Source organism: Astatotilapia calliptera, chromosome 1 (assembly GCF_900246225.1).
Source record: "Astatotilapia calliptera chromosome 1, fAstCal1.2, whole genome shotgun sequence".
In the NCBI taxonomy this organism is placed as follows: Eukaryota; Metazoa; Chordata; class Actinopteri; order Cichliformes; family Cichlidae; genus Astatotilapia; species Astatotilapia calliptera.
Window position 1 is genome coordinate 2897029 of NC_039302.1, and position 27845 is coordinate 2924873.

Below are 27845 nucleotides of genomic sequence, written 5' to 3' on the forward strand. Positions count from 1 at the left end.
TTGCCGTACTCGAAATTTGTTTTTAAAGACCAAGGCTAGCCCTCCACCTCTACCCGAGGTCCTGGGACAGCTCAGAAAGGCACAGTTTGGGGGAAGAAGTTCCAAAAAGGAAAAGGACTCACAGGGGCGTACCCAAGTCTCCGTCAGGAACAAGAAATCTCACCTTGATTAGAGAAAAAAGTCATTTAGGATTAAGGACTTGTTCTTTAATAAGCTGGTGTTGAGCAGTGCCATCCGGATCGTAGTCACATTATCACTTCTATGAGTGCGCCTCAACAGGCGTAGATTGCTGTGCTTCACGCCACCTCTGGAGGTCTGCATCCAACACCAAGCAGGTAGACCGAGTGAGCATGCTGGCCGACATGGCGAATCAGCCTAAAGGTAGACCAGTCCTGGAAGGATGGGGAGGAACGTAAAATATCCAAGATAACATAGTGGTTAATCACTTCGTGTGACTTTAGGTAGGCCTTGATGCGTTCATGGATACCGCTCCGTTTACCCTGTCTCCTAGGTCGTTTTTTCTGTAGGAGGCAAAAGACAGGTGGCGTACGAGGGGAAGAATATCCGTCGAAAGCGGGGGGAAAGTCCCTGGTTCCCAGCGTACGTCTGGCGTTTGATGGTTCAATGGTCGAAGATTCAAAAGAGTTTGACGATCATAGGCAATTAGTGCAAAAACAGCCGGGAAGCATACATAAAGCAAAACGGCAAGCAGTACTCAGAGCTTGGGGAGATGAAGACGGCCTGGCGTACACACTGGCGCCATCTTGGATTCGCTACACTAATAAGATATTCTGTAAATGTAGCCATAAATGAAGCTCGCAGTCACTCAGGCTCATTGGTGGTATTCTTTACAGGCAGTCTTTTTCTCCCACTTTCAAAAAATGAATCTGTTCTTAAAGCCTATTGATGTAGCACCTTTCACCTTATCAACGGTAACACCTTAATATTCCCAGACAGTCCGTCCTGTTAACAATATATGGACCAAACAATTAACCAGTCAATCCTGAGACAGCAGTGCTATCATCTATGATGGTTTCAAACTGAGTTTCCTTATATTTCCCCAGACCATAAATCTTTATTTAAATGTCACCAAACCATTTAGCAGTTTCATGGAGTACTTTTAAAATAGTGTTCCAGCTTCTCCGTTTATGTCTGTCAGTTAGCTAGCTCAGCGGTCCCTAACTTTTTTTGCGCCACAGACAAGTTTATGTCCAACAACATTTTCAACATTTTCACGGACCGGCCTTTAAGGTGTCGCGGATAAATACAACAAAATATAACCAGTACTGGTACCAAAAAAAAGAAGATTTATTCATAACACACGGGAAAAGACCCAGGGAAACAGAGTTAACGATAAAAACGATTAAAAAAAATAACACTAAAAACCCTGAAAAACATAAATTTCACACCCGAGCCTCAACTCTCGTGGCCCGGTACCAAACGACTCACGAACCGGTACCGATCTGTGGCCTGGGGGTTGGGGACCGCTGAGCTAGCTAATAAAATCTGCTAGCAACAGTTTTTCAGATTACCACAAAAACAGGACTGAATCTGACAGCAAGTCGAACACAGTCAACATTTCCACCATTTCTACTCTCGACATGCAGAGTGGAGGATATAAAGTCTCTGGATAAGTACATTCTCCAAGTCCCTTAGGAGGACCAGTAGATCCTGATCTTGGTCGAGTCCAGATCGGGTGCCCAGGCCTGGGTATAGCAGCTCTTGACTGAAACCTCCTAGCAGCAGGCTGTGGAAGTCCTCCCTGTCCAGGAGCTGATCCATGTTCTGCAGGAAGAATCCTTCACAAAACCTGCAGAGTTCAGCTCCTCCATGGTGCTGCAAGTGCAGAAGCTGAGTCAGTGTCTCTGCGATAATCCATTTTATATATGATGTTGATATAAGAAATTTTTCCTTGGAGATTTTTTTCGCAGCAACATTTATGCAAACAGTTGTTCCTTCTATTATGATCTTGAAATTCGAGTCACCATTAAAAAATACAATAATTTTTACACCTAAAAGAAAATAAGGCTCGAGTTTTTAGTTTCACAGCCTGAAGCATGAAGGTCTAAATAGAACATGGTCCAATCAATCAAATGTAATATGAGAAATCACAAATTCTGCCTATTCTTTATTTTCTCTGTAATCTAAAGTAATAAAGTGAGAGAAACAGTTTGTGGTGGAGTTTATACGAGTCCTATCATCAGGTTCTGTAACTGCCCATCAAAAGGCAACAATCCAAAACTTTACCTGAGTTATGTTTGATCAGTCTCCCCTTCAATTTCATCTTTTTTGGGATATTTAGATTTGCCGTGGCTACTACTACTGCTACTTTTCATGACAGTGCTTTCATATGCAGTCTATGGTTTGAATAAAAGCTGTGTCCCAGATATCTAACTGTCTTACATGTCAGCTTGTGTGTTTTTACCTTAGCAGCCTTGTATATGCTGACAGTATTGTCCAGAGTAAGGCTTTGCGACAGTGACATTTCACAGCGTCTTTGCAGACCTCGGAGCTGGTAGAAAGTGGCCACTGGCAACAGCTATGAGACAGATACCAAAGAGTAAACCATCAGTGTACTTTACACTATTTACAAAGCTGGATATGCACACACGAGTGGTGAATACACATTAAAATCATTTGTGGATGTGTACTTCTGCCATAGTAATAACCTGATGGTAAAAATGGTCTGTATTTGTATAGCGCTTAACTAGTCCCTAAGGACCCCAAAGCACTTTACACATCCAGTCATCCACCCATTCACATTGGTGATGGCAGCAACATTGTAGCTACAGCCACCCTGGGGCGCACTGACACCACCGGGGCCTCTGACCACCACCAGAAGGCAACAGGTGAAGTGTCTTGCCCAAGGACACAACGACTGAGACTGTCGGAGCCAGGGCTCGAACCGGCAACCTTCCAATTACAAGGCGAACGCCCAACTCTTGAGCCACGATTGCTGCTCCTGTCCAAAAAAGCACGTTACCAAAAAGAAATGTTTGACTGATTTGCCAGCAGAAACAACAGAAAATAACAGATGCCGTCTAAAATATTTGCCCCGGTGACAGAAGTAAGTCATAAATAGTTTAAACCTACCTCACAGTCAGTGGCTTAAAGAGATTCATCTAATGAAACACAAACCAGTACAATCCACAACAAGCTGGAAATCCTAAAAAAGGCCCAGACTGGAGCAGGCATTGACTCACAGTCTGTGGGACGTTTACCTTCAAAGCTTCAGAGGGAGACACAGACAGCCCCTCAGTTCCTCCACAGTACAGAGACTTCATCATCATCTGCAGGGAAAGAAACAGCCTTCATCCACCTAAAGGTCTCAGTCACATCTGCACCGAAGCACAAGGAGTAAGCTAGTTCCTCACCTGGAAGGTGCTGTAGGTCATGTGATTGATGTGGACGATGTTATCGGGGGAATCTGCGAGCAGCTGGCGAAACCTGCCAGGACAGAACGCACATCAGGACACATTTCATTCTTTAAAAAGGCGGTGACATTCGAGGCCACTTGTTCACATAAACTTTCTAAATAAAGTGTAAGAGCTGTTCTGAAAGAATTAATGATCAATAATCACATTAAAATGGATACTTTCTCTCATTGGTTATCATAGCACACGGAAGCTCACTGAGGAATGCCTCCTATTAGTGGATGAAAGGTTCATTTCTAGGTAAGCAGTGCTCAGCGCCATTTGATAAAATGAACATTTAAAGTTTGGTTCTAAATCATGATGTGTCCGGGTGTGGTTGGTGGCTCGGCTGCAGGGGAGGAGTGGAGCAGCAGGTTCAGGGTGTGCTGTGTAGGTCTTCCCTATTTCAGTAGCAGCCGGGCCGGAGAGAGAGGAGCTGCTGGAGCAGCGTGCGCCGGAAAGTGCCACGAATAATAAAAACGGATTGTATCAAAATAAAAGAAAAAGGCAAAAACACACCCACGGAGCCGTGTCGGGTCACTCAGTGAAGTTACACGTGCTATTTAAAAAATAATAATATTGGATCCATTTCACAATGTTGATATTTTGAAATTGAGCTCACATATTGTGAGAAGAAACAATTAAGGTATAATTATTTTGTATTACTCAAAGGTTTCATGAAAATACAGTTTGGTGCAGGTTAAACTGCTTAGCGAGCAGTACTGTGGTGAAGCTTACGGCAGTGCAGTGTTAGAATCAAGGGCGGCAAGCAGCAACCACAAACAGGTCAGCTGATCACAGCCTGTATGCAAAGACAAAAAAACTGCTGAGGCGTATTTGTCTTATTTCTAAATTATTTTCTTCCCTCACACTGGTCCAACCTGCCAAATCCCACTTTACTGGATCTGAACACGCCTACTCCAATACATACGTACATCAGAATATTTAGTGTAGTGGACAGGTTCCTCTGTTATGAATCATACAAAGCTGCTTCACATCTTAGGTTAATTTCACACTGTCAGCACTTTATAGTGTGCTTAAGTGTTTTTGAGTCAGCAGCATGTTTGGAGAGTCTGTTGGGGGATTTCACTTATCATAACTCTTCTAGACGAGCTTTGCTTAAATAAGAGCTCAAAATAACTTTACACTAGAGCCATGTGCAGTCCCTCATGTCCTTCTCTGTCTGAATTAGAGCTGTAGAGTTAATCATATTAATAATATCTGCTCTCAGTGACATCATACAGATCCAAGAGTAGAAAAACTGTGAAATGTAGCGTTTAGAGGAGTCAAAAGCTTGAGCCGTTAGCTCACCCAGACTTCTTATTTACACATGTACCCTGACCTCATTATTGGAAATTTAACTACTTACAATTTACATGTTATGCAATTTCTCCAAGCATTGCGTGCACGAGCCTATATTCTTGCATTGTATAGTCCTTTTGCTACATGCCCTTAGACATTAATTTTGTTTGCATTGACTAGAACATGTCTGCAGCCTCTTATAGGTTAATAATAACAGGCAGCTAATGTCAGTCAGAGAAGAGAGATGATACCTGTCTGACGCAGACATCAGCAGCACTCGGTGTGCAAAGAATGGGCGCCCGTCCACCATGAATGTCACATCTGACATCTCTTTGTTGTTCAGAAAATGAATATCTGAGCAGAGACAACCATGTAATCCTTCATAAGTTGGTCAAATGTAACATGTTAAACATTGACACTGGCAGGAGGGGAGTGTTACCCAGCTGTGTGGACAGAGTGACGTCCAAAGGTGGGACCGGAGGAACGGGAGACGAGCCGTAGCAGAGAGAAAAGACAGTCGCCAGACGCTTTGTTACCACGTAGTCCTACATAGAATAAAACAGAACAGGAGATCATCGTAGCACTGACCTCTGCACATTCAGCAGCACACATCCACACACACAGTCCTTTATATATGCTGTATTATATAAGAAGACTGATGATCCAAACTCTGACTCCTCCAGTGGTGAAGCATCTGCGGGAAATTTTCCCCGAAGCATCCATCAGCATGTGAGAATACACTGATGGATGTGTGAACGTGGCTCACACTAATGCCACTGCTGAGTGCTGTGATGAACTTTACTGAGAAATTACCAAAGAACAAACAAGTATGTAAATAAATGAGAAAATATTTTTATAATATGGTGTCATAGTTTGAACAGGTTTGAATTTCAGAATAGTCCCCAGTGCAGGTATAAATGTCCCCAAATGGTTGGCTCTGTGTACCTTTTCAAAAGTGTGGGAGTGGTCGGGAACTACGCTTCGTCACGTTCTGCAGCAGTATCATTGTGACACACAGTTTGTCTTTCATGCATGGGAGCAAAAAACCAACTGAACATCCGCCACCTTGTAGAGCTAGTAGATGTTTGTTGTACTGGGTACAGAGTGTGACACCACTCTCTAAAATCTGTTTAACAATAAAAATGTACCATCGCTATTTTTCAAGACAGGTCAGGAATCATCATTTCTGTTTCTTTTGTTTAGCTGCTCTGCCTCAAACCCTTTATCCGCATTTCCATGAAATTATGGAAAGACGGGAAAATCCACATAATCAGAGATGCAGAGGTGCTGAGTTGTACCTTGGTGGTCTCCAACATGCTGAACATGAGCGGGATGCCCGTGGAGAGAAGCCCGGGGCTGTAGTCCTCCGTCCTGATAGAGGTGAACTCTGTGAGGAGGGAAATGATGACATCGTCCCTACACAGCTGTTGGGCTCTGAGCAGAGACTCTAACCAGATGTGCAGCCTCCAGGGGACACCTGGAGAGATCAGCGAGAGGGAACCAGGGAACGTGTTTGAGGTCTTTGTGCAGTTGGAGCCAGAAGCAACAAGCTGTTAAACTACTCTGTTTTTCCCCGCCGCTCTCTGGATTGCTGCTCATCAAAGCCAAAGGAAATAGGAAGCTGCAGGCAGGTGATTGCAAATGTTCCTTTTATAAAGACGCTTTCAATGCAATATATGGAAAACCACCAAGTTTCCTGGCATCATACAAAGTTTGGATTTTGAATGCTTTTGTTAGTTCATTCAGTTTATTTCACTTTCATTTGTTGAAGCACACAAATACAAAGAGAACGTGCACACCTCATGGACAACAAAAAAAAGGGTTCAAATTTATATTGAAATTTGTGCTGTCAGCATTAAACGCGTTAACGAGCTAACCGTGCTAACGCGTTTAACGCTGACAGCACTAGCTGTCACATCCTCAACTTCTTTTACGTCTCTCAGTGATCTAGTATTTTTATATACACTCAACAAAAATATAAACGCAACACCTTTGTTACTGCTCCCATTCCCCATGGGATGGACGTAGAGACCTAAAATTCATTCCAGATACACAATATAACCATCCCTCCCAAACAGTGGTCACAAATCAGTCCAAATGTGTGGTAGTGGGCACATCTGTCATATTGAGATAATCCATCCCACCTCACAGGTGTGCCACATCAGGATGCTGATCTGACATCATGAGTAGTGCACAGGTGTACCTCAGACTGCCCACAACAAAAGGCCACCCTGGAATGTGCAGTTTTGTCTCACAGCAAAATGCCACAGATGCCACAAGCAATGAGGGAGCGTGCAATTGGCATGCTGACAGCAGGAATGTCGGCAGTAATACATCCAGCACCATCATTTTAAACACGGGGGCCCCGCAGGGATGTGTGCTGAGCCCCCTCCTCTTCACTCTGCTGACCCATGACTGCACTCCATCACACAGCTCCAACCTCTTCATCAAGTTTGCGGACGACACAACGGTGGTGGGTCTCATTAGCAACAGGGATGAGACCGACTACAGAAGTGAGGTGAGACGCCTGGCCACGTGGTGTGCTGACAACAATCTCTCTCTGAATGTGGAGAAGACGAAGGAGATTGTTGTGGACTTCAGGAGAATGCACACCCAACATGCTCCTCTGACCATTGACGGAGCGTCTGTGGAGAGAGTGAGCAGCACCAAGTTCTTGGGTGTGCACATCACAGAGGATCTCTCCTGGACGTACAACACCACAGCACTGGCCAAGAAATCACAGCAGCGTCTCTTCTTTCTCCGCAAACTAAGAAGAGCAGGAGCACCAGCCCCCATCATGTACACTTTCTACAGAGGCACCATCGAGAGCATCCTGTCGAGCTGCATCACTGTGTGGTTTGGAGCCTGCAATGCGTCCTGTCATAGAACCCTCCAACGCATAGTGAGAGCTGCAGAGAGGATCATTGGTGTCTCTCTCCCCTCCCTCCAGGACATTTACAGCACCCGTCTCACTAAAAAAGCCCTTGGCATAGCGGCTGATCCCACGCACCCAATGCAAAGCTTCTTCAAGCTGCTGCCGTCAGGGAGGAGACTGCGGAGTCTCCAGGCCAGGACCAGCAGGCTGAAGGACAGCTTCATCCATCAGGCTGTCAGGAAGCTTAACTCCCTCCCGATTCTGCCCCCTCTCCCCTCCACAGTCTCACTGAACTCTGTCACATACACACACACACACACACACACACACACACACACACTCTCTGACTCACTCACTGGCCTGCACCAGTTACCAGTCACTTGTGGAGCATTGGACTGCCATTACCTCATAAGACTTTGTTGTTACACTATCTCTTACCGCATACTACTAAATCTCCATTTGCACTATTTGCCTATTTGCACTACTATGCCTCCTTACTTGAATATTGTATATTGTATATTGCATAGCTTTTTTTTTGTTATACGTAAAATTGTATTGTATTTATTTAAATTTTTATTTTTTAATTATTTTATTTGCATTTTTTAATCACTAGGGTTTGAGAGTAACGAAATTTCTATTCTCTGTATGTCCTGTACATGTGGCAGAATTGACAAATAAAGTTGACTTGACTTGAATGTCAACCAGATCTGTCGCCCGTGCATTGAATGTTCATTTCTCAACCATAAGCCGTCTCCACAGGCGTGTCAGAGAATATGGCAGCACATCCAACCGGCCTCACAACTGCAGACCTCGTGTAACCACACCAGCCCAGGACCTCCACATCCAGCAGGTTCACCTCCAAGATCGTCTGAGACCAGCCACCCAGACAGCTGCTGGAACAATTGGTTTGCACAACCAAACAATTTCTGCACAAACTGTCAGAAACCGTCTCAGGAACGCTCAACTGCATGCCCGTCGTCCTCATCGGGGTCTTGACCTGACTCCAGCTCGTCGCCGTAACAGACTTGTGTGGGCAAAAGCTCACGTTCGATGGCGTCTGGCACGTTGGAGAGGTGTGCGCTTCACGGATGAATCATGGTTCACATTGTTCAGGGCAGATGGCAGCTGAGAATGTCCCAGTTCTTGCATGGCCAGCATACTCACCGGACATGTCACCCATTGAACATGTTCGGGATGTGCTTGACCGGCGTATACGACAGCGTGTACCAGTTCCCACGAATATCCAACAACCTCGCACAGCCATTGAAGTGGAGTGGACCAACATTCCACAGGCCACAATTGACAATCTGATAGACTCCATGCGACGATGTGTTGCACTGCATGAGGCAAATGGTGGTCACACCAGATACTGACCGGTTCTGGGTCCCCAGACCCCCAATAGCCCAAAAAACTGCACATTCCAGGGTGGTCTTTTGTTGTGGGCAGTCTGAGGTACACCTGTGCACTACTCATGATGTCAGATCAGCATCCTGATGTGGCACACCTGTGAGGTGGGATGGATTATCTCAATATAGCAGATGTGCCCACTACCACACATTTGGACTGATTTGTGACCACTGTTTGGGAGGGATGGTTATATTGTGTATCTGGAATGAATTTTAGGTCTCTACGTCCATCCCATGGGGAATGGGAGCAGTAACAAAGGTGTTGCGTTTATATTTTTGTTGAGTGTATATAAAAATACTAGATCACAGTTTTAAACGCTCGCTGTTGAAACATGTTTTCTTTGTTTTCCAGATTGTTCTATATGTCGACACACCCTCCTGTCAGATTATAATAACTCTATCAAGCAGTGAACACTTGAGGTAGATTTTCATGTCCCAGCAATGAGCTTCATAAATACACCTCTGTGCCTGCTTCTTGGTACTGTGCTAGGGCTGCACACTAGGCTAATAGTTTCAATGTGTTCACTTCACTGGACGTGTGTTTTTTAATGAACTAATTTTTCAATCAATTTGATTTCATTCGAGCCAATTAAAGTAACAAATAAGGTGTAACTGGGCTCATTATGAAGCTCATGATGAAGCTCTGTCTGATATTCATGGATATTTTCATCCTGAGCTTTGTAATAAAGGACTGTAAATCTCACATTTTGCTCTCCTCTGATTTCTTCAGCATGAAATTTTGTTTTTATCTGTCACAAGTTTACAATTAATTACGCACATTTCAAAATTATACCAGGAGCCTGCAGTGCATATGTATTTACTTCTTAATTAAAAGTCGATTACCCCAGTTCAGAGTTCCTCAGTTTGACATCACGTGCTTACCCATGTCTCTGAGCTCCATGGTGACGTCCAGGTAGCCGTGCTCCGCGCTGTAGTAGGCTGCCTGCTGCAGGGCCTTCATCCTGTTCTTACACAAACTCGGAATAATGCTTGGGGAGTCAGGAGCTAGAGGCTGTGTTGAAAATTTTAGTTCCTCTTCCTCCTCATCCTCCACTCCTTCAGCCAGGATCTCTTCCAGAGAGAGGATGTCCTCCTTCCTGTGCTGTGGCTGCTGCAGAAGCCTCCTGAGGATGTTTCTGCAGGTGGAAAGGGCAAATGTGTTGCTATATATGTGTGAAAGAGCAAGGTAAAACAGGAACTGGAAAATGTGGAACTTTAAGTCTCACCTGTGCCCATGTGCTGCTGCATAGCTAAAGCAGTTCATGTCTTCATACAGCGGTGAATTCCCATGATGCACTTTGATCAGAGGGTCTGCTCCGTGAGCGAGCAGCAGGCTAACCATGTCGTAGTAACCTGAGAAGATCGGATGTTCTATTGGTGGATCCATTCGAAACATGTGACATGTGTGACTCGTGGTCACATGGCCCCTCATAGAGCCTAAACTGGCAGCGCTGTCAGTATACAAGTCATTATTCTGCTAAAACATCTATTCATACAAATAGTTTTCACCAAACAGTCAACCACGCGAAAACCTCAAAATAGATGTTATATTGTAACCAGTTTTTATTTACACCATTGTAATTTATTCTTATTAACAATGTGTTTCTGATCAAAAAGGTCCACTTTGGTAAAGCTACAGTTTTGTCAGTTAACTTCAGATTACATACGCTAAAATGTTCAGCAGAATGATACCTGCTGCAGCAGCTAGCTGTAGTGGTGTCTCAGCTGAGCTCTCCTGACTGTCCAGCAAGGCTCCACCCTCCACGTCTGCACCGGCCTCCAAAAGCAGCTGCCAGCATGAGAAACACGATACTGTGAGAGACTCATTCAGTCAGACCACTGCAGCAATTAAAATGCTAATTTCAGTAGTCCAGTGAAATGTTTTTCTGCTGATGGAGTCTGTTTGAAGGACTCACCTGAGCCACGGACAGGTGACTGTGAAGCACAGCAAATGTTAAGGCCACCCAGTGCCGACTGCCTGGGTAAACAGACGGATGTCTGGCAGAGCTGCCAGGGACCTGAACATAAAGCACACACATACTTCACAACCTGTTGTTATGCAATGAGGTTTTACCTACACCACCATCACTCTTTACCTGCATGTCCAGGTGAGCTCCGGCTTCAATGAGCATCTGCACTAGTGCCTCATCTCCTGCTGCTGAGGCGTACATTAGAGGGCTCATTCCCTGCAAGAACACATAGTAGGTTTTGTTTCTTTTTATTTATGTACATAATTTAGATACAAAGTAATACAATGGAAAACACATCAGGAGACAGAGGAACAGAATGACATCCACCAGTGCAACTATGTACACATGATATGTAAGATGTATTTAAGATTTTTAAAATGTTAATGATTTTGCATCGTGAAAATAGATACAGTTGTATCTCATTATTTGTGCACAAAAGAAGAATCTACATTTTTACATTTGTAGATCGTAAATCAATGCAAGACAAAACAAACGGACTAATGCATCGTTTGGCTCGTAGAGTCAGCTAAAATGAGCAGATCACATATAAAAACACATAATCATTTTAATTTTGCAATAATGAGCACTGGACAATACATGTCATTACAGTAGATGTCTTTCTCAAAGGGCTGGAACTAACTTTAAGGAAGTGATACCGCCACTGTTATCTTCTTCCATCCATGTGCCGAGACAATGCAGAGCAGCTACCTAAACTCTGCTACGACAGAGGTCCATGATCCTATTATTACGGTTACTGTTATCTAGCATATGATAATGTGACTACTCTGAAGAAGAAGCCAACAAATCAGACACACTTCAAACTCTATAAATCTATAAAAAAGAGATCTGAGAGCTGAGACATCATCATGTCAGTGCAGTCAGACTGACAAAGAGTCACAGCTTTGTTGAACCAATTATTCCTTTAACCTTAACTAGCAATGACTTGATGAATTTCTTCGCAAATAAAATTGTAACCATTAGAAAACAAATTATTCATAGCTGTCCCACAGCTGCTGATATTAGACTCTGTCTCCTATGAATCTATCTGTATACTGACAAAGGTATCACATTTATCCAGCAGAGCTCTTCTGACCTTACTCTGATTGGAGTCTTCTCAGTAAATTTTTAAGCAGTTTTCTGAATTACATTTTAAACGTATAAACATCAACCTAGTATCTGTTCCAGTCACTGAAACACAGCTGCACTCACCTGATCGTCTATAGTGTTGACACCTTCAGCTCCTAGAAGCCGGGCGGCGTGGTGGAGCAGGTCTGCTCGGCCACACGAGAGCATCCTGAATCCTAAATCCAACTGGAATTTAGCCGAAGCAGCTTCTGCATCCAGACATTTAAACAACTGGAAACAGCACTCTGGCCTGCAGAGTAACACAGTAAAAAAACAGGTCATATCAATTTAACTCCTATCTGCACGGCATTTTTAGAGAACATCCACCTATTAGAGGACTAGATGCTGCTCATACTGATATCCATACAGCTTGTTTTGATATTCAGGGTTCCTGATTGGAGGCTCGATTTCCTTTTCTTTTTTGTGGTCACTAGGCAGTCTTTCTGTACCTGGAGGATCTAAGGCATCCTTTCAATACAGTCTAGTTGAGAAGGTTGAATAATGCCAGACAGGTTGGTAATCAGTCAACTCCAGCTTTGACAGTATACACGATCAGTGGTTTTATTCTTTGGTGTCCTACCTCAGCTGCCTGGGCTCACAGTCCAGTCCTGGCAAAAGCTGTCTGGCCGCCTGTCTGACATCATCACTATCAACCAATAGGCTACGGCGATGTTCAGCGTGCACCACGGCAACACGGATCCACTCCATGAGAGGAGGGAGGAGCAAGAATGGCCTGAAAAAAGTTTAACATAAGACAGTATAGAGATGGCCACACACACACACACACACACACACACACACACACACACACACACACACACACACACACACACACACACACACAAACCTCTCTCTGCTCAGTGTCATGGTTGGAGGGTCAAGGTTGGGATTCTCCAGTGATTCCATCTGTGGGCTGGACAGGAAGTAGTAGAGTGTGCGGAGGGCATCTGGAGCCCAGGATACTGGCATTTGATTGGCTGAAGAAGAGTGGCTGATGGAGGCACTCGAGCTTCTTAGACGCTGCATGTGGTGCATTGCTCGACACACCAGATCACCTGCAAAAAGACAGGAACCATCATTTCCCACCACCACAGGCTGTCATATTTCAGAAATTTCAGAAAGTTTATAAACTTAATATATTTGTAGTTATGTCTGTTTTATGGACAAAGAAATAATGTAAAAAAAAAAGAAAAACAACAGCAATAATGAGGCTGAGATTATTTGCCATAAAGCTCATACAGTTACAATTTAATTTGCATTATTTTTCCCTCTGATCTGCCATTTACCTGCTGATCCAGTGTTTTTGAGTTATGAACCTTCCAGTTTTGTTGACATAGTGGATCACAGTGGGTCTGTAATAGTCAGAGTTCTGGAGTAACAGAGTACATGTACCAGCATAATGTATTTAAAAACACAAAATATGAGTAACTGTATTCTGTTACAGTTACCACTTAAATAAGTGATAATTAGAATACAGTTACTTTGTTAAATGCATTACATGGCGGTCATTTCCTGTTTCATATGTTAGCCCATCCCCTCTCTAATTGTGGTAATTCCACGCATTGCAGGAAGCCCAAACAAAACACGCAATAAGAGGCTCTAATGTAAGCGTCCTGTTAATGTTGGTGGCGTCAGTTACACAATGGACCTGGCGCCAGCACAACAGAGCCAGCAGTGCACAGGCAGGAATGCATTTCTTATTGACCGTGCAGCCAAGCTGCTCTCAGCGTCAAAAGACTCCAACCTAAAGAAACATCTGGAAATAAGTTCTTTTTAAAAGCTAACGTTAGCCTACTGCAGCTAGCTTGTTTTAGTTGTGGTAGCTACCTAGGTTATGTGCCAGATAATGAGGTGCGGTGGCCTGCAGGGTCTGAAAGTGCTCTTGTTATTTGGACACAAGCCACAGGTTATGGAACCAAGTGGAAACACTGTGTCCCAGGAGTCCGACGTCGGTCACAGTTTAAATAAACACACACAAAACACAGGAGCCTACTGTGCTGACTGACACAACACACACGTACTCAGCTCTCCAATGCTGCCAACGCAGGTGGCAAGGAGCGCCTGCTCCAACATCCGCAGCTCCAGCTGGATGTAGGCATCTTCCCTGCTCTCTGTGTATGGGCTGATGTGGGCTGGGAGTGACAGCTCACCTACAAAAACAAAGAACATTTATGAAGCTGTAAGTTTTTAGCCAAGTTTCCTGGATAAAGGTGGGAGTTGGTTTGTTGCATCACTTTGGCCTATGTACGTGGTTGGAGAAGGTTCTGTCTTCAGAAACTCTTTGCCAGTTTTAAACTCATCACTGCAACGTAGCATTACAAAAGTATCTCACAAACACACAGAACATCATGGATACAACAGTTCTGAATGCACTGCAGCACAAAAGCTCTCTCATGTTATTGACATGATGCACCACCACTTCAGGCCATCTGCTAGTACGATGCGATGCACTCACTCTCAAAGCCAAGCAGCCACTTTAGAAAAGCCCATACAGATATACGCCAACACACACACACACACACACACACACACACACACACACACACACACACACACACACACACACACACACACACACACACACACACACTCGTAGATCCCTGACCATTGTGTGCTTTTGAATCGGGGATTTGCTGACTCGTAATCTTACGCACAATGGAAGCCACATCACTGATGACAATCTGCAAAACCTAAAGCCCAACAGAATACAAATCCAGCTTTAGTGAGGCATTCACAGTGATCATGTATGGAGACATGAACATGACTGACCAGCCAGGACAGATGGGGATGGTGAAGTGGTTGTAACCACTGGAGCGTTTACAGGTACTTAGTTTTCAAGTTCAATTCAATTCAGTTTTATGTATATAGTGCCAAATCACAACAACAGTCACCTCTATATTGTAGAGTAGATTGTACAATAATTGTAAGAGCTAGCTAGAGTAAGCTAGCATTTTCTGCATCCTTACTATACTCCAGTGTTTTTAAAACTTAAGATCCAGCAGATTTCACAGTCAGAAGACAGACAGATCTTCATCCTCTTTGATGCCTTCCCTGCAGATGGCGGCCCCTCCCTGAACCTGGTTTTGCAAAAAGAGGTTTTGGGGGTCTTTTTCTCCCCACCGTTGCCAAGTCCTTGCTCACTGTGAATCATGTAATTCCACTGGTTCTCTCTATGGTCAGATCTTTAGCCTTGACATGACCATAAACCACAGGTGTCGAGGGCCGGTGTCCTGCAGGGTTTAGATGTGGCCTTGATCCAACACAGCTGATTCAAATGGCTAAATGACCTCCTCAACATGTGTTGAAGTTCTCCAGAGGCCTGGTAATGAACTCATCATTTGATTCAGGTATTTTCACCCAGGGTGAAATCTAAAACCTACAGGACACTTGAGGCAGTATACAGCTCAGTGTATTAGAAACAATATTCACCGTATGGTGTGGCCCAAACCTCATCCAACACCTCTGGGATATACCAATGTTAATCAGACTGTTTATCAGCCTGAGCTGATTCATTCCTCTCTACTGAAAAAACATCTCTGCTTTCTAAAACCAGGCCTGGCCAGAAATAAAGAAATCTTTGGTTAAAAAACGGACTTGTGTAGGTGATAATCGATGCTCATTACCCTGCTATGTTTACAGACAGGAGACAGGGTGAACAGGCATCTATTCACTGGTGCACAACAGGGGACCAGTCTGCAGTGGACAAAGCACAAATCACTGTTCTCTAATACCGACCCGTGTAGGACCGACCCCCCCCTAAAGACACGCCTGAGCTCCTGTTCCCAACACTGCCCTGCTTACATCCAGAATCATGAGTGATTAAGTCATTTCCTTTGACGGTCTCCTTGTGTGTACCTGCGGCTCAGTGAAAACAGTGCTCAACAACCCTCGAGCCTGCAAGCACACACTGTGAGAAAGACTGAGTGTATGTGTGTGTGTGTCCCAAATGGAGAGAGAGGCTCAGTCCCCGGCCCCGAAAACAACAGCTCTTTTCTGCTGCATGGTATAATACTGCAAGTGTTTGGTTGAGACAACAGAACCAGAGAGTCAAAGGTTGTGTGCGTGTTTCAGTGTGTGTTTGTGTGTAAGGGTTTAAGGTTACAATCTCAGTCCCGATCCAGACTAAACCAGGAGAGAAGGAAATACATTAAAAAGAAAGAAAACCTCTGCAGTGCTGTGAAAACGGGTCAGATAGTGACAACATGGAACATTTACATGCAGAAGGTTTTATTATTGCTACAAAAATAATTTAGAGTAAAGACTAGTAACAAGAGTAAGAGTAATGCTCATGGCATCAAAGCAATAGAAACTCAACAACATCCAACTGGAATCATGTAGGCAGACCTCTGTCACCTTCTCACTGTGTTTATTCACCACTCCCCATTTAGTCATGAGTTATTATTAATCTCTGGCTCTCTTTAACAGAGGGTCTTTATCCTGTCTTCCTTCTCTCACTCCAACCAATCGCAGCAGATGGCCCCGCCCCTCCCTTAGCCTGGTTCTGCAGGAGGTTTCTTCCTGTTAAAAGGGAGTTTTTCCTTCCCACTGGCGCCAAAGTGCTTGCTCATACGGGGTCACATGATTTTCAGGGTTTTGTCTGTTGTATTATTGTGTGATCTTTACCTTATAACATAAAGCACATTGAGGCAACTGTTGTTCTGATTTGAGAAAACGGGGAATCACAGATTGTTGCTAATCAAATAAATTAAGGCTTTTTTGAACTTCTGTTAAAGTCATTTATAACCTGTTGCTGTTCTAATATTTTGGGACTACATCACACTAGAGTAAAAATAGGATGTCAACTAGCTGGGAACAAAAGGTTACCTGGTGATCACATCTTCAACCAGCAAAACTGTGGATGCAGTCGAGCCTCTGCATCTAAAAACTGAGTCAGTAGTCTCGAATTCTTTCTAATGGTCATCAGGGTCAAGTTTAAGAAAATGATCTTATTAATCATTTTAAATAATTTATTGCATAAAGGCCTTCTTAAGTATATCTCCCTGTTCATACTTTGGTTCGTTAAAATAGATGATAAAGGCAGAGCATGCTTTTTGCGACTGACAAATTGTAACCAGACCATTAGGCATGCTTTGGATGTAAGATGCATCCCTCACTTATTTGGCTTTCATTCTACTAAGGACACGGCGTTTCATTTCTTCTGACTTTTCTCAATTTAATTAGCCAAAACCTGTACCCCAGTTTAAATAAAAGTTAATAACTAGCTGTGGTATCCATGGTGTCAGTGTCTCCACTATAGCACTGCCTTTTTTACCTTGACCTGTTGGTCAGAATATTAGAGAGATGGATGCTTAACCCAACAATGTAGACAAGAGCCTGCAGCTACAGAAATATTATAACCATGAAAAAGGGATTTTTGAATTCACACAGTTCACCCAAAAGCACCAGTAAGTCACTTGTTTGTGTAGTATACAGTATGATAATACAGTACAGTACAATACAGTATGATCCTAAACAATCTCAGTGTTTTAAGCGGAGGTCAGAAGGTCAGTCAGAGCAGGGGTTAGCTCAGTGTTCATAACATCAAGGAACCTGAACAGACTGTTTAAAGTCAACTTATGGTAGAAACAATCCGTATCAGGGCTTTTATGATACGATCTCTGTTTCACATGGAGCCAACATGACAACACTAATGGAGCAAACATGAAGAAACATGAAGTGCCAAATGGCACAGAAACAGAGAATCCTGTGCTCCTACTTGGGTGGGATTAAATAAAGCCTCCGCTCAGAGAAATGTCAAACACACAGGCAGAAGATGTTGTTTTCGTCGTATAATCTGGTTAAAACCTGCAGGCCGCATGTCTGGAGCGATTCTGTGTTGGCTTGGGGCAATGAGCGCACAGAACCAGGAATCAGCAGCCATGAGATGCTGTTAACAGCAGAGCAGAGCTCCAACATCCAAACGGCCTCCTGTCACAAAGAAGTTTACAGTTTGATTAAAGCTGGTCAGGACAGAGCCGTCCAATGTGCTCGACCTCTGGTTAACCATTTACTTTGGTGCAGTTGTCCATAAAATGCTCCTGCTGGAGCCTTCCTCTGTGGTGGAGCTCACAGATTGTATCCTCCTGCTAATACAACCCAAAGTAGCCAAGCCATTAAACATTAAACCACATTTTCCTTCTGTTTTATAGTTTCACATAAAGGCCAGATGGAGATGACATTAAGTGACATTTGGTAGCCAATGAGTGTTGGATTACTCCATGTAATCTGACCCAGCATCAGATACTGTCTCCAGCTGGCTGCATCCACTTCCTCCTCAGTCATAGCTGACACACACACACACACACACACACACACACACACACACACACACACACACACACACACACACACACACACACACCAAGTTTACCAAACATTTCAAGTGTTCATTAGTAAACTTTTTTTTTGACTGTTTTATCCTTTACACTTAGTTTTCTTTTATGCTTTCATATGCAATTTCTTTTGCTTTTGTGTTTTAATGCCATTCAACTTGCTAGCTGTTTTGGTACCTTGCCATAGTCCTCATCCTTCCCTGTTACTTCATCCTATTCTCTTGCATGTTAAGCACTTTGGTACACTGTTTTTTTGTTTTTTTTGTTTTTTTGTGTCCCGTTTGGATCTTTAGCCATCAGAATTGTTGTCTTAAGGCCAAGTAAGATGCCAAGCGGATTTATTTTACCAAGTGGATCATCATGGCCTTGCCATATTGGTCCATTTGATTGACCTTTATTATAATTATGAATTTATTTTATTTTCGGTTGCTACAAACGGGACAGACATGACTGGGGGATAGGACAGGGAGAAAGAATGAAAGAAAGAGAGGGAGAGAAAGAAAACCAAAGGGGAGAAGAGACGGTGAGAAAGGGGGAAGAAAGAAAGAAAAGCAAACAAAACACCTGGATCACCTGTATGGAGAAAAGAAAACAGAAGAGAAAGCAAACAACAAAGAGCAACATAATAAAAAACAGCACCATCACAATAAACTAGCTAGCAGTAGATATCAGTAGATACTAAATAATAAACGATATTGTGCAGCACGCAAGATAGACAGCGCACAATGTGCTTTGAGGCAGCAGCCAAGAAAGCTGTAGTCCGCGTCTGTGAACACCCGTGTGTACACCTGTGTGTACACCTGTGTGGATCAGCATGCTTGTATTCCAAAGGTTTCTCCATGTAACGATCTGCTAGGGAGTGTGGGGAGCCACAGCCCCGTCCACCAGGGCATGAAGCAGGTATGGAGGAGATCCAGGCCCCAGAGTACAAGGACCCGAGGAGGACCACCAAAAGGGGGGGAACCGTGCCACCCTCCTGGGAAGAGCTGAGGAGAGCCCCAAACGAGAGGTCACCCAGCAGCTACGGAGCAGAGGCCAGAGGGGGTTGCAGTGGCGTGCCCGTGGGTTCTGCCGGCAGCCAGCTGTGCCAGAGAGGACCGAGCTTCAGGCCCAGAGGCCAGAGGCCTGCGAGCATCCCACCCCCCCGGAAGGGGCCCAGCCGGGCCACAGGCACCAGGCCCCACCAATCGGCCACCAGGAGTGAGCTGGTACACCACTGGTTTTTAAATGTGCTATATAAATAAAGTTTGTTGTTGTTGTTGGATAATGCTTCAAAATATCTGCCCAAAGATAGCTCCCACGACCTTGCACAAAGGATTGTGACATCACTAATAGTACTGATTACAGTAATATTTGGTTGTTGAGATCCTGCCTGTAGAGCTGACACAGTAAATAAATCTAAGTCAGCTTTCACATAACCAAAGCGTTCTTCAGGTAAGCCATCTTTGTTGGTGACACGGCAAACACCATCATGACCGGGTGCGTCTGCTCTCTGAGCCATTACCAGTTTGCAGCAGAACAACTGTAACCACTGTATTTGCTGCAGAGTAATTCATCTGCGCCTCTTTTTCTGTTCTCTGTCATCCTGCTCATGACCCAGAAATCAGCCTCATCAGTGCATCGTGTTGAAGGACGTCAGAGTTATTCAAATATATTTGGAGGAAAGAGGAGAGTTACTGAAGGATGCTCAGGAGTAAAAATAGTTCACTGATTTTTTTAACCTACACAGAAGCAGATGAAAACTACAGATGTCACAAAGGAAGACAAAAAAAGCCTCATGTAAGGAGTTCGCTCTGAGCTGATCTGACAACCATGTGTGTTGCAGTGTTAGCCTAAATCTGCTTTCTGTTGTATTTATTATGAGCTGTGTCTGTGGATGCTATCAGCAAGCTGTCTGCAAACAAAGTGGAAATATTTGCTCAGGTTTCACTGCTTTTCTTGCCAGATCAGGAAGAACACTGTGGCTGTGTGTGTGTGTGTGTGTGTGTGCGTGCGTGCGTGCGCGTGTGTGTGTGTGTGTGTGTATGGGTCAGAGGCTAACAGCACTCATTCATTTACTTTCCCTGTTCGTCCTCATTTGAGGGTTGGGACCTGTAGTATCCCAGCGTGTTGCAGGCAGTTTGAACATATAAGGGAAACGATTCAATTCAGTGTCATTTATATAGTCCCAAATCACAACTCTGTTTCACCAGGTGTGGTCACTAGGTTCTGTAAGCATGCTGTTGTTGAGCCAATATTAAAAAGAGCGGTTTGGATCCAACACAGCTTAAGAATTATAGGCTTATCTCTAAGCTTTCATTATTGTCAAAAATTCTGGAAAAACTAGTTGCAGATCAACTTACCACTTTTTTTTAGAAAAACATGAAATTTATGACAAATTTCAGTCGGGTTTCCATAAAAGTCACTCAACAGAAACCGCAAAATTAAAGTCTCTAGTGACATTATGATGTCAGCTGACTCCGGAGCATCCTCAGTCATGGTTTTGTTGGACTTAACATCTGCCTTTGACACCGTTGACCATACCATCCTGATTAACAGGCTCCGGGACATAGTCGCTGTATCCGGTCTGGCTCTGGAGTGGTTTCAGTCACACCTCTCCAACAGATCTTTTAGTGTTTTTGCAAATCAGTTTATGTCACATTCTAAGGATCTGACATGTGGGGTACCACAGGGTTCAGTTCTGGGACCGATTCTTTTTCTCCTGTACATGTTACCTCTAGAACTTATAATCAGGCAGTTCCCTGAGGGGTCTTATCACTTCTATGCTGATGACATTCAACTCTACTGCTCTTTTAAGCCGATGGAAGTCCATAAACTGTCCTCTTTAATTAAATGTTTAGCTTCCCTTGAGCAGTGGCTTGGTGACAACTACTTACAGTTGAACTCTGAGAAGTCAGAAACATTAATTATTGCCCCCAACAACCAGATATCTCTAATCAAACAGCATCTTGGTTCTCTTGGCTCATCTGTTCACCCGAGCCTCAGGTACCTTTTTTTTTAAATTCTGCCATGTCCCCAAAACAACACTCTCGACAGTTCATTAGGAACTGCCTTTTCAGCTAAGAAACATCTCCAAACTGCAAACTTTGTCTAAATCTGAGTTAGAAATGGTTATTCATGCTTTTATTTCATCTCGCTCAGATTATTGTAACAGTCTGTATCTTTGTTTAAGCAAAAGGAATCTTGACCGTCTCCAGTTAGTCCAGAATGCTGCTGAGAGGCTTTTAACTAAGACACGAAAAACGGAGCACATTACACCAGTGTTACGCTCATTACACTGGATTCCAGTACATTTCAGAATTCATTTTAAAATCTTGGTACTGATTTTTAAAGCTTTGAATTGTGATGCCTCTGCCCACATTTCTCAAAATCAACCCCACACTCCCTCTCGCAGCCTGAGATCATCTAATCAAAGGCTGTTGGTAGTCCCACGAACTCGTTTTAAGACCAGAGGTGATAGATCTTTTAGAGCGGTGGCCCCCAGGTTGAGGAATGCTCTAACTCCATCAACAAACCTCCAGGTTCATTATGACATTTATAAAGAGAAACTTCACAATTATAATTTACAACTGAGGAATGCAAGGAGGTCCTACTTCTCTGACATCATCACTAAAAACAGCCATAATGCTCGGGTCTTATTTTCTACAGTTGACAGGCTAACAAACCCCCCTGTGTCAGTGGCAGCTGAACTTCATTCGACCATGGCCTGCAATGACTTTGCCAAATTCTTCACTGAAAAAATCCAAAAAATTAGACAAGCAATTGGTACATCAACAGCAGATCCAGGATATGTACTGTGTCCACCAAAAAACGGTTTAAACACCATGAAACAGTTTCAACCTATTAACAGCAAAGACCTGGAGGACATCTTAGGTAAACTGAACTCCTCCTCTTGCTGTTTAGATGTCCTGCCAACAAGTTTTTTCAAAAAGGTCTCAAAGACTTTAGAGTCAGACCTGTTACAGATCGTCAACTTTTCTTTATTATCAGGTGTGTTTCCAGAATCACTAAAAACTGCTGTAATCAAACCTATACTGAAAAAGGACAATCTTGACAAGACACAAATGAACAACTACAGGCCGATCTCAAATCTCCCGTTTTTAAGTAAGATCATTGAAAAAGCAGTTTCCCAACAGCTCAGTTACTTCTTAAAACAGAATAATTGCTACGATGCCTTTCAGTCAGGTTTTAGACAGAACCACAGCACTGAAACCGCTCTAACCAAAGTGTTTAATGACATATGTCTGAATACAGACAGTGGAAAAATGTCAGTCCTAGTTTTACTGGATCTCAGTGCAGCATTTGATACAGTTGACCACAACATATTACTCAAACGACTGGAGAACTGGACAGGTCTTTCAGGAACTGTACTAAACTGGTTCAAAACATACGTAGAAAACAGGAAATACTTTGTATCAATAGGTAACTTCACATCTGAGCAGACAAGTATCACATGTGGAGTTCCCCAAGGTTCCATCTTGGGACCCCTTCTGTTTAACATCTACATGCTCCCACTGGCACAGATTATAAAGAACAACAAAATAAACTATCACAGCTATGCAGATGACACACAAATATATATCACAATGTCACCAGGAGACCGAGGCCCTGTACAGGCTCTTGGTAAATGCATTGAGGAAATCAATGACTGGTTGTGCCACAATTTTCTCCAGCTAAACAAAAACAAAACTGAAGTAATAGTCTTTGGCGCCAAAGAAAAACGATTACAGGTCACCAGAGAACTTCAATCTATACATCTAAAAACCACAAACCAGGTGAGAAATTTGGGTGTAGTGATGGATGCAGACCTAAACTTAGAAAAACACATTAAGACAATAACAAAGTCAGCTTACTATCACCTCAAGAATATATCAAGGATAAAAGATCTGATGTCTCAACAGGACCTGGAAAAACTAGTCCATGCATTCATCTTTAGTAGGCTTGATTACTGTAACAGCATCTTTACAGGTCTACCTAAAAAATCAGTCAGACAACTACAGCTCATTCAGAACTCTGCTGCTCGAGTCCTCACTAAGACCAAAAAAGTGGACCACATCAGTCCAGCTCTGAGGTCCTTACACTGGCTGCCTGTCCGTCAGAGGATAGACTTTAAAGTTCTGATGCTGGTCTATAAAGCTCTGAATGGTTTAGGACCAAAATACATCAATGACCTACTGACCCAGTATGAACCATCCAGATCCCTCAGGTCATCTGGATCCGGTCTTTTATCAGTTCCCAGAGTCAGAACCAGACACGGAGAAGCTGCATTCAGCTTTTATGCTCCTTATATCTGGAACAAACTCCCAGAAAGCCTCAGATCAGCTGAAACACTCAGTTTATTTAAATCCAGGTTGAAGACTCACCTGTTCTCAGCTGCATTTGAATAAAGCACCAAATCCACACTTTAAGCTTAAATTTCAAAACTTACATTTAACTACTGATTTTATCTACTGTTCTGATTTTATCTGTTTTGATTTTATATACTGTTGTTTGTTTGTTAATTAGTTAGTTAGTTTATTTGCTTGTTTTATTCAATTTTAAATCATGCTTTTTATTTGTTCTTGTTTCTAATGTCTCTGTAAAGCACTTTGAATCACCTTGTTGTTGAATTGTGCTATACAAATAAACTTGCCTTGCCTTGCCTTGCCTTGCGTTGCTTTAATTGTATTTATTCTTTTAAAAAGCAGCTTAAGACTCATTTATTTAGACTAGCTTTTAATTAGATTTCTGCTGTAAGTTTGATTGTGCTGTTTTTTTTTTATGTATATCTGTTTTTATATTACTGTGAAGCACTTTGTGGTTTTTATCCTGTGAAGAGTGCTATATAAATACATTGAACTGAAGAGAACAACAGTTGCCTTGAGGCACTTAATGGAAGGTAAAGACCGGTGACGGTGGGAAAGAAAAACTCCCTTTTAACAGGAAGAAACCTGACAGAACCAGGCTCAGGTAAGGGTGACCATCCGCTTGGGATAAGGGGAGAAGAGTAGAGATTGTGGAGATACAGAAATAATTCTTTTATTGCTGCCATATAATCTGCATCATTATAATTGCATTAATAACATTCTTTACAGCATTATTTCATTTAATAATATTTCTTACAGTATTGATATTGCATTTGAGGACCCTTCCATTAAGTATTTTATACATACTGCATATCTGTGCTTATTTTGAGTTGATGTTCGGTTCATTAAGGGTCTTAAGCTTCACTGGCGTGACTGTCCAGGTGATACATGCTGAGGGAAACTAGAACATAGAAGGATAACTGCAATGCATGCTTACAACACATATAATCTAGGAATAGGCCTGAGCAGAGGCCCAAATGTTCCCAGCTTCTTGTTGCAAACCTGTTGCATTTTACTTTCTGGCAACAGATGACCAGAGTCAATAATTAGCCCCAGAGACCCTGAGGGCTTGAAGTTTATTACCTTGCATGGAAGGTGTTATAGAAAAGAGAAGTTCTATGTCTGCTTATAGCTATCAAAGATGTACAAGATGTACGATTAACTGTGACTAAGGTCTGGAACCTATTTTAATCTGTCATTGACGCCATGGGGGGGGGGGGGGGGGGGGGGGTGTAACCCCACTGCTTTATAAGTGTCCACAACATGTATTTTGGTCAGAAGACATATGTTGATGTTTTCTCCGGGCTGTTAATAAACTCAACGTTTGATTGCACTTTTCTGGGGCCTCCGTGGTTTGCGACACTGCTCTACATTGATCGATTTCACGACAAGATGAATGATAACTAATGATGAAACGCAGGGTGGTGTATAAACACACAGTGGGTGAAAAAAAGGTAAGTGAAGAGAAAAAAAAGACAGTGCATCATGGGAAGCCCTCACCAGCCTTGGCACAACCAAGGGAGGATTCAGGGTCACCTGATCCAGCCCTAACTATATGCTTTATCAAAAGAAACAAAGTTCTAATCCAAATCTGTAAAAACGTAACCATCTGTCTCCCGAATTCAAACATGAAGCTGTCAAGCCTCAGTCCTAGCATTCATGTGGATCTTGCTTTAACATGTACCTCCCACTTAAAAGCTGCAGCCGATCAAGCACACCTAATGATGGCAACAACACTCTCCATCAGCAGCACCCTCCCACAGCAGGAGCAAGGCCACAAAGACTGCTCAAGAATATAATAAAGAGCCCAAGGAATTAATCTGCCCTTCAAACTCAAGGCCGAAAGCATCTTTTGTCAATTTTGTGACATAAGATTCATGCAAACTTTGCTCTGTAACACTTCCTCAGTTGCTCATTGTCCATGCTGTGATTATTCAAAGGCAAAATATGTTTAAGAAGAACAAAGCTGACCTCAGTGAGTCTAACAGACAGTGTTTCCTACTTACTACCCAAAATGCCTCTTTCCTGTCTGAAGGATTTTCTAATTGCTCTCTCTGTGGTGTTTGTAGACTTCTTAAGCTTCTGGTTCTTATTATCGGGACTCTGGAGAGTTCTCAGCAATTTAATGCCATCATCAACTCGTCTAATCTGTAACACTACCCAGTTCAACAGAGGACCGAGTAGGAAGTCAAGGTTTTTCCCCTCTGTAGTGAGGTCAGCCTGTGAAAATGTAGCCCACAACCGTCAGTCACAGATGCATGTATGCATGTATGCAAGTCCTGGCACTGTACTGAAGAAGAGTTTTTTTTCAAAGACTGATTGAAATAACAAAAGCTGGCAGGTTTTCATCCAGACATCTTCCTCTTTCTCACAAGCTGTGATGTGAAAGTGTAACAGAGAAAGAAGAGGAAATATCACATATTATAAGATAAATGTGACAAAAATTTGGAAAGAGAAATCTCAGCAGAGCCTCAGACTAGCCTCAGACTAGCATGCTACAGCTGGACATAGTGTTGTTGTCTCTATATATGACATATATACAGTATATATATATGACTCCTATAACAGCAGAGGTCAAAAGAACACTGCTTCACTGTGACTGACAGTGAAGTAAGAGCTCCAAAACAAATAAGTCCTAATGGACAAATCGTTTTGTAACCAGATGAACATAATTATAATAAAAGTGAACATTAGATTGGAATGTTGCACAAAGAACACATTGTATCCACTGTATCAGAAAAAAAGGTGTCAGAACCTTTTTTGAACTTTCTGAAGCACCGTTTGTGGATCTGCTGGAAGGTAACTTGGATGAGTTGGTTGTTGTAAAGCTATTTCTTATTTTGGATTTTCTGTAGTTGTCATTTTTTAATCTAAGGTTCTTGACAGGGGAGAGAAAAACAGCCTGTACATGTGCATATAATACCTGCTTTAAACTTAAGCGATAAATTAATAACATTTGCATTTTGATCCTTTTTTGTCTTTTTATTTAGATCAGAATTTTTAAAGATCTATACTTTATTAAAAGTAAGCTTCAAAATCTCGTCATGAGGTCACTGAACTCACCACTGGCATTTTTGCCACATATGAGATGCTCGTAGACCTGCAGCAGCCCCCACAGCTCTGCGTCGTTGCTCACAGCTCCATCCAGCAGCTCGGTGGTCACCGGACCGCAGATGACCCCGTCGATCTGCCCTCCCTCCTCTTCAGCGGTCAGCCTCGCCGCCTGCAGCCCACGTCCTGCCACTTCCTCTGCCAAAGTTTCGACACAAGCTGTTAGGCACACTGCAGCGTACTCGTGCACACGAACCGACACCCGCGTCTCCACCATCCACCTAAAGAAACGGCCCGCGGAGAGCGTGAGGCCGCAGCGCGAGGACTTGCCGCGCTGACGCGCGGTGTTGCCTGAGTTCATGCAGTACAGGGACACCGCCTTCACAGCAGATGAGATGCACTTCTCTGCGAGACCCCAACTCAACACCAGCCTCACTGCGCTCTGCACTTCCAGCCGTGTGCACCGCCTGTGCAGCTCACTCAGCCGCTGAGCCTCCCGGGAGATGCGCACCAAAGCTCTCCGGAGCAGGACAGAGAGCCGGTGGACCGCTTCCCTCGTGTATGACGCACGCGTGCGGGCAACTTTACGCACAACTTCCAGCAGCTCCTGTTCGATCCAGGGATACTCCTCCAGCTCGGGCAGAAAGGGGCATTTCGTTAGGATATCTATCACGTCCTCCGGCAGCGTGCTCACAGTGTCCCAGCTACCGTTTCTGCTGTACAGGGAGCCGGCGTGCTGCCAGCAAGGACCCCGGTGAGGTGTGTTCAAATTTGGCTGCGAGTGCCCCGACCTGCCCGAGGAAAGGCTGAGTGACGGGCAGTTCTCCCCCGCCATATAACCTGAGTCCAGGCACAGGCCCTCTAGGGTTTTAATCAACACATTGTTGGACATGATGTGGAGCTCTTTACGCACAATAAAGAACCCAGCTAGTGTTTACCATTCCAATTTTGAGCCCCAGTTTAAAGAAGAGAGGCTCCTACATCCAGTTGCCAGAAACACACAGCTGTAGGAGAGGCTATACCAAA

General features: G+C 43.4%; 1 protein-coding gene across 1 annotated transcript; it reads right to left on the minus strand.

Annotated features, from left to right (window-relative positions):
- Nucleotides 1-1463: 1463 nt before the first annotated feature.
- On the minus strand, nucleotides 1464-27845 carry LOC113007621 (ankyrin repeat and BTB/POZ domain-containing protein 2-like). Its single transcript, XM_026144380.1, has 17 exons — nucleotides 26832-27845; nucleotides 14113-14241; nucleotides 12939-13146; nucleotides 12672-12824; nucleotides 12176-12341; nucleotides 11093-11182; nucleotides 10913-11014; nucleotides 10689-10785; nucleotides 10223-10349; nucleotides 9879-10132; nucleotides 6014-6192; nucleotides 5155-5260; nucleotides 4967-5069; nucleotides 3375-3447; nucleotides 3222-3290; nucleotides 2426-2539; nucleotides 1464-1836 (listed from the first exon to the last, which is right to left on the minus strand). The coding sequence occupies exons 1-17, from the start codon at nucleotides 27709-27711 to the stop codon at nucleotides 1591-1593; spliced, it is 3096 nt and encodes a 1031-aa protein (XP_026000165.1). The 5' UTR covers nucleotides 27712-27845; the 3' UTR covers nucleotides 1464-1590.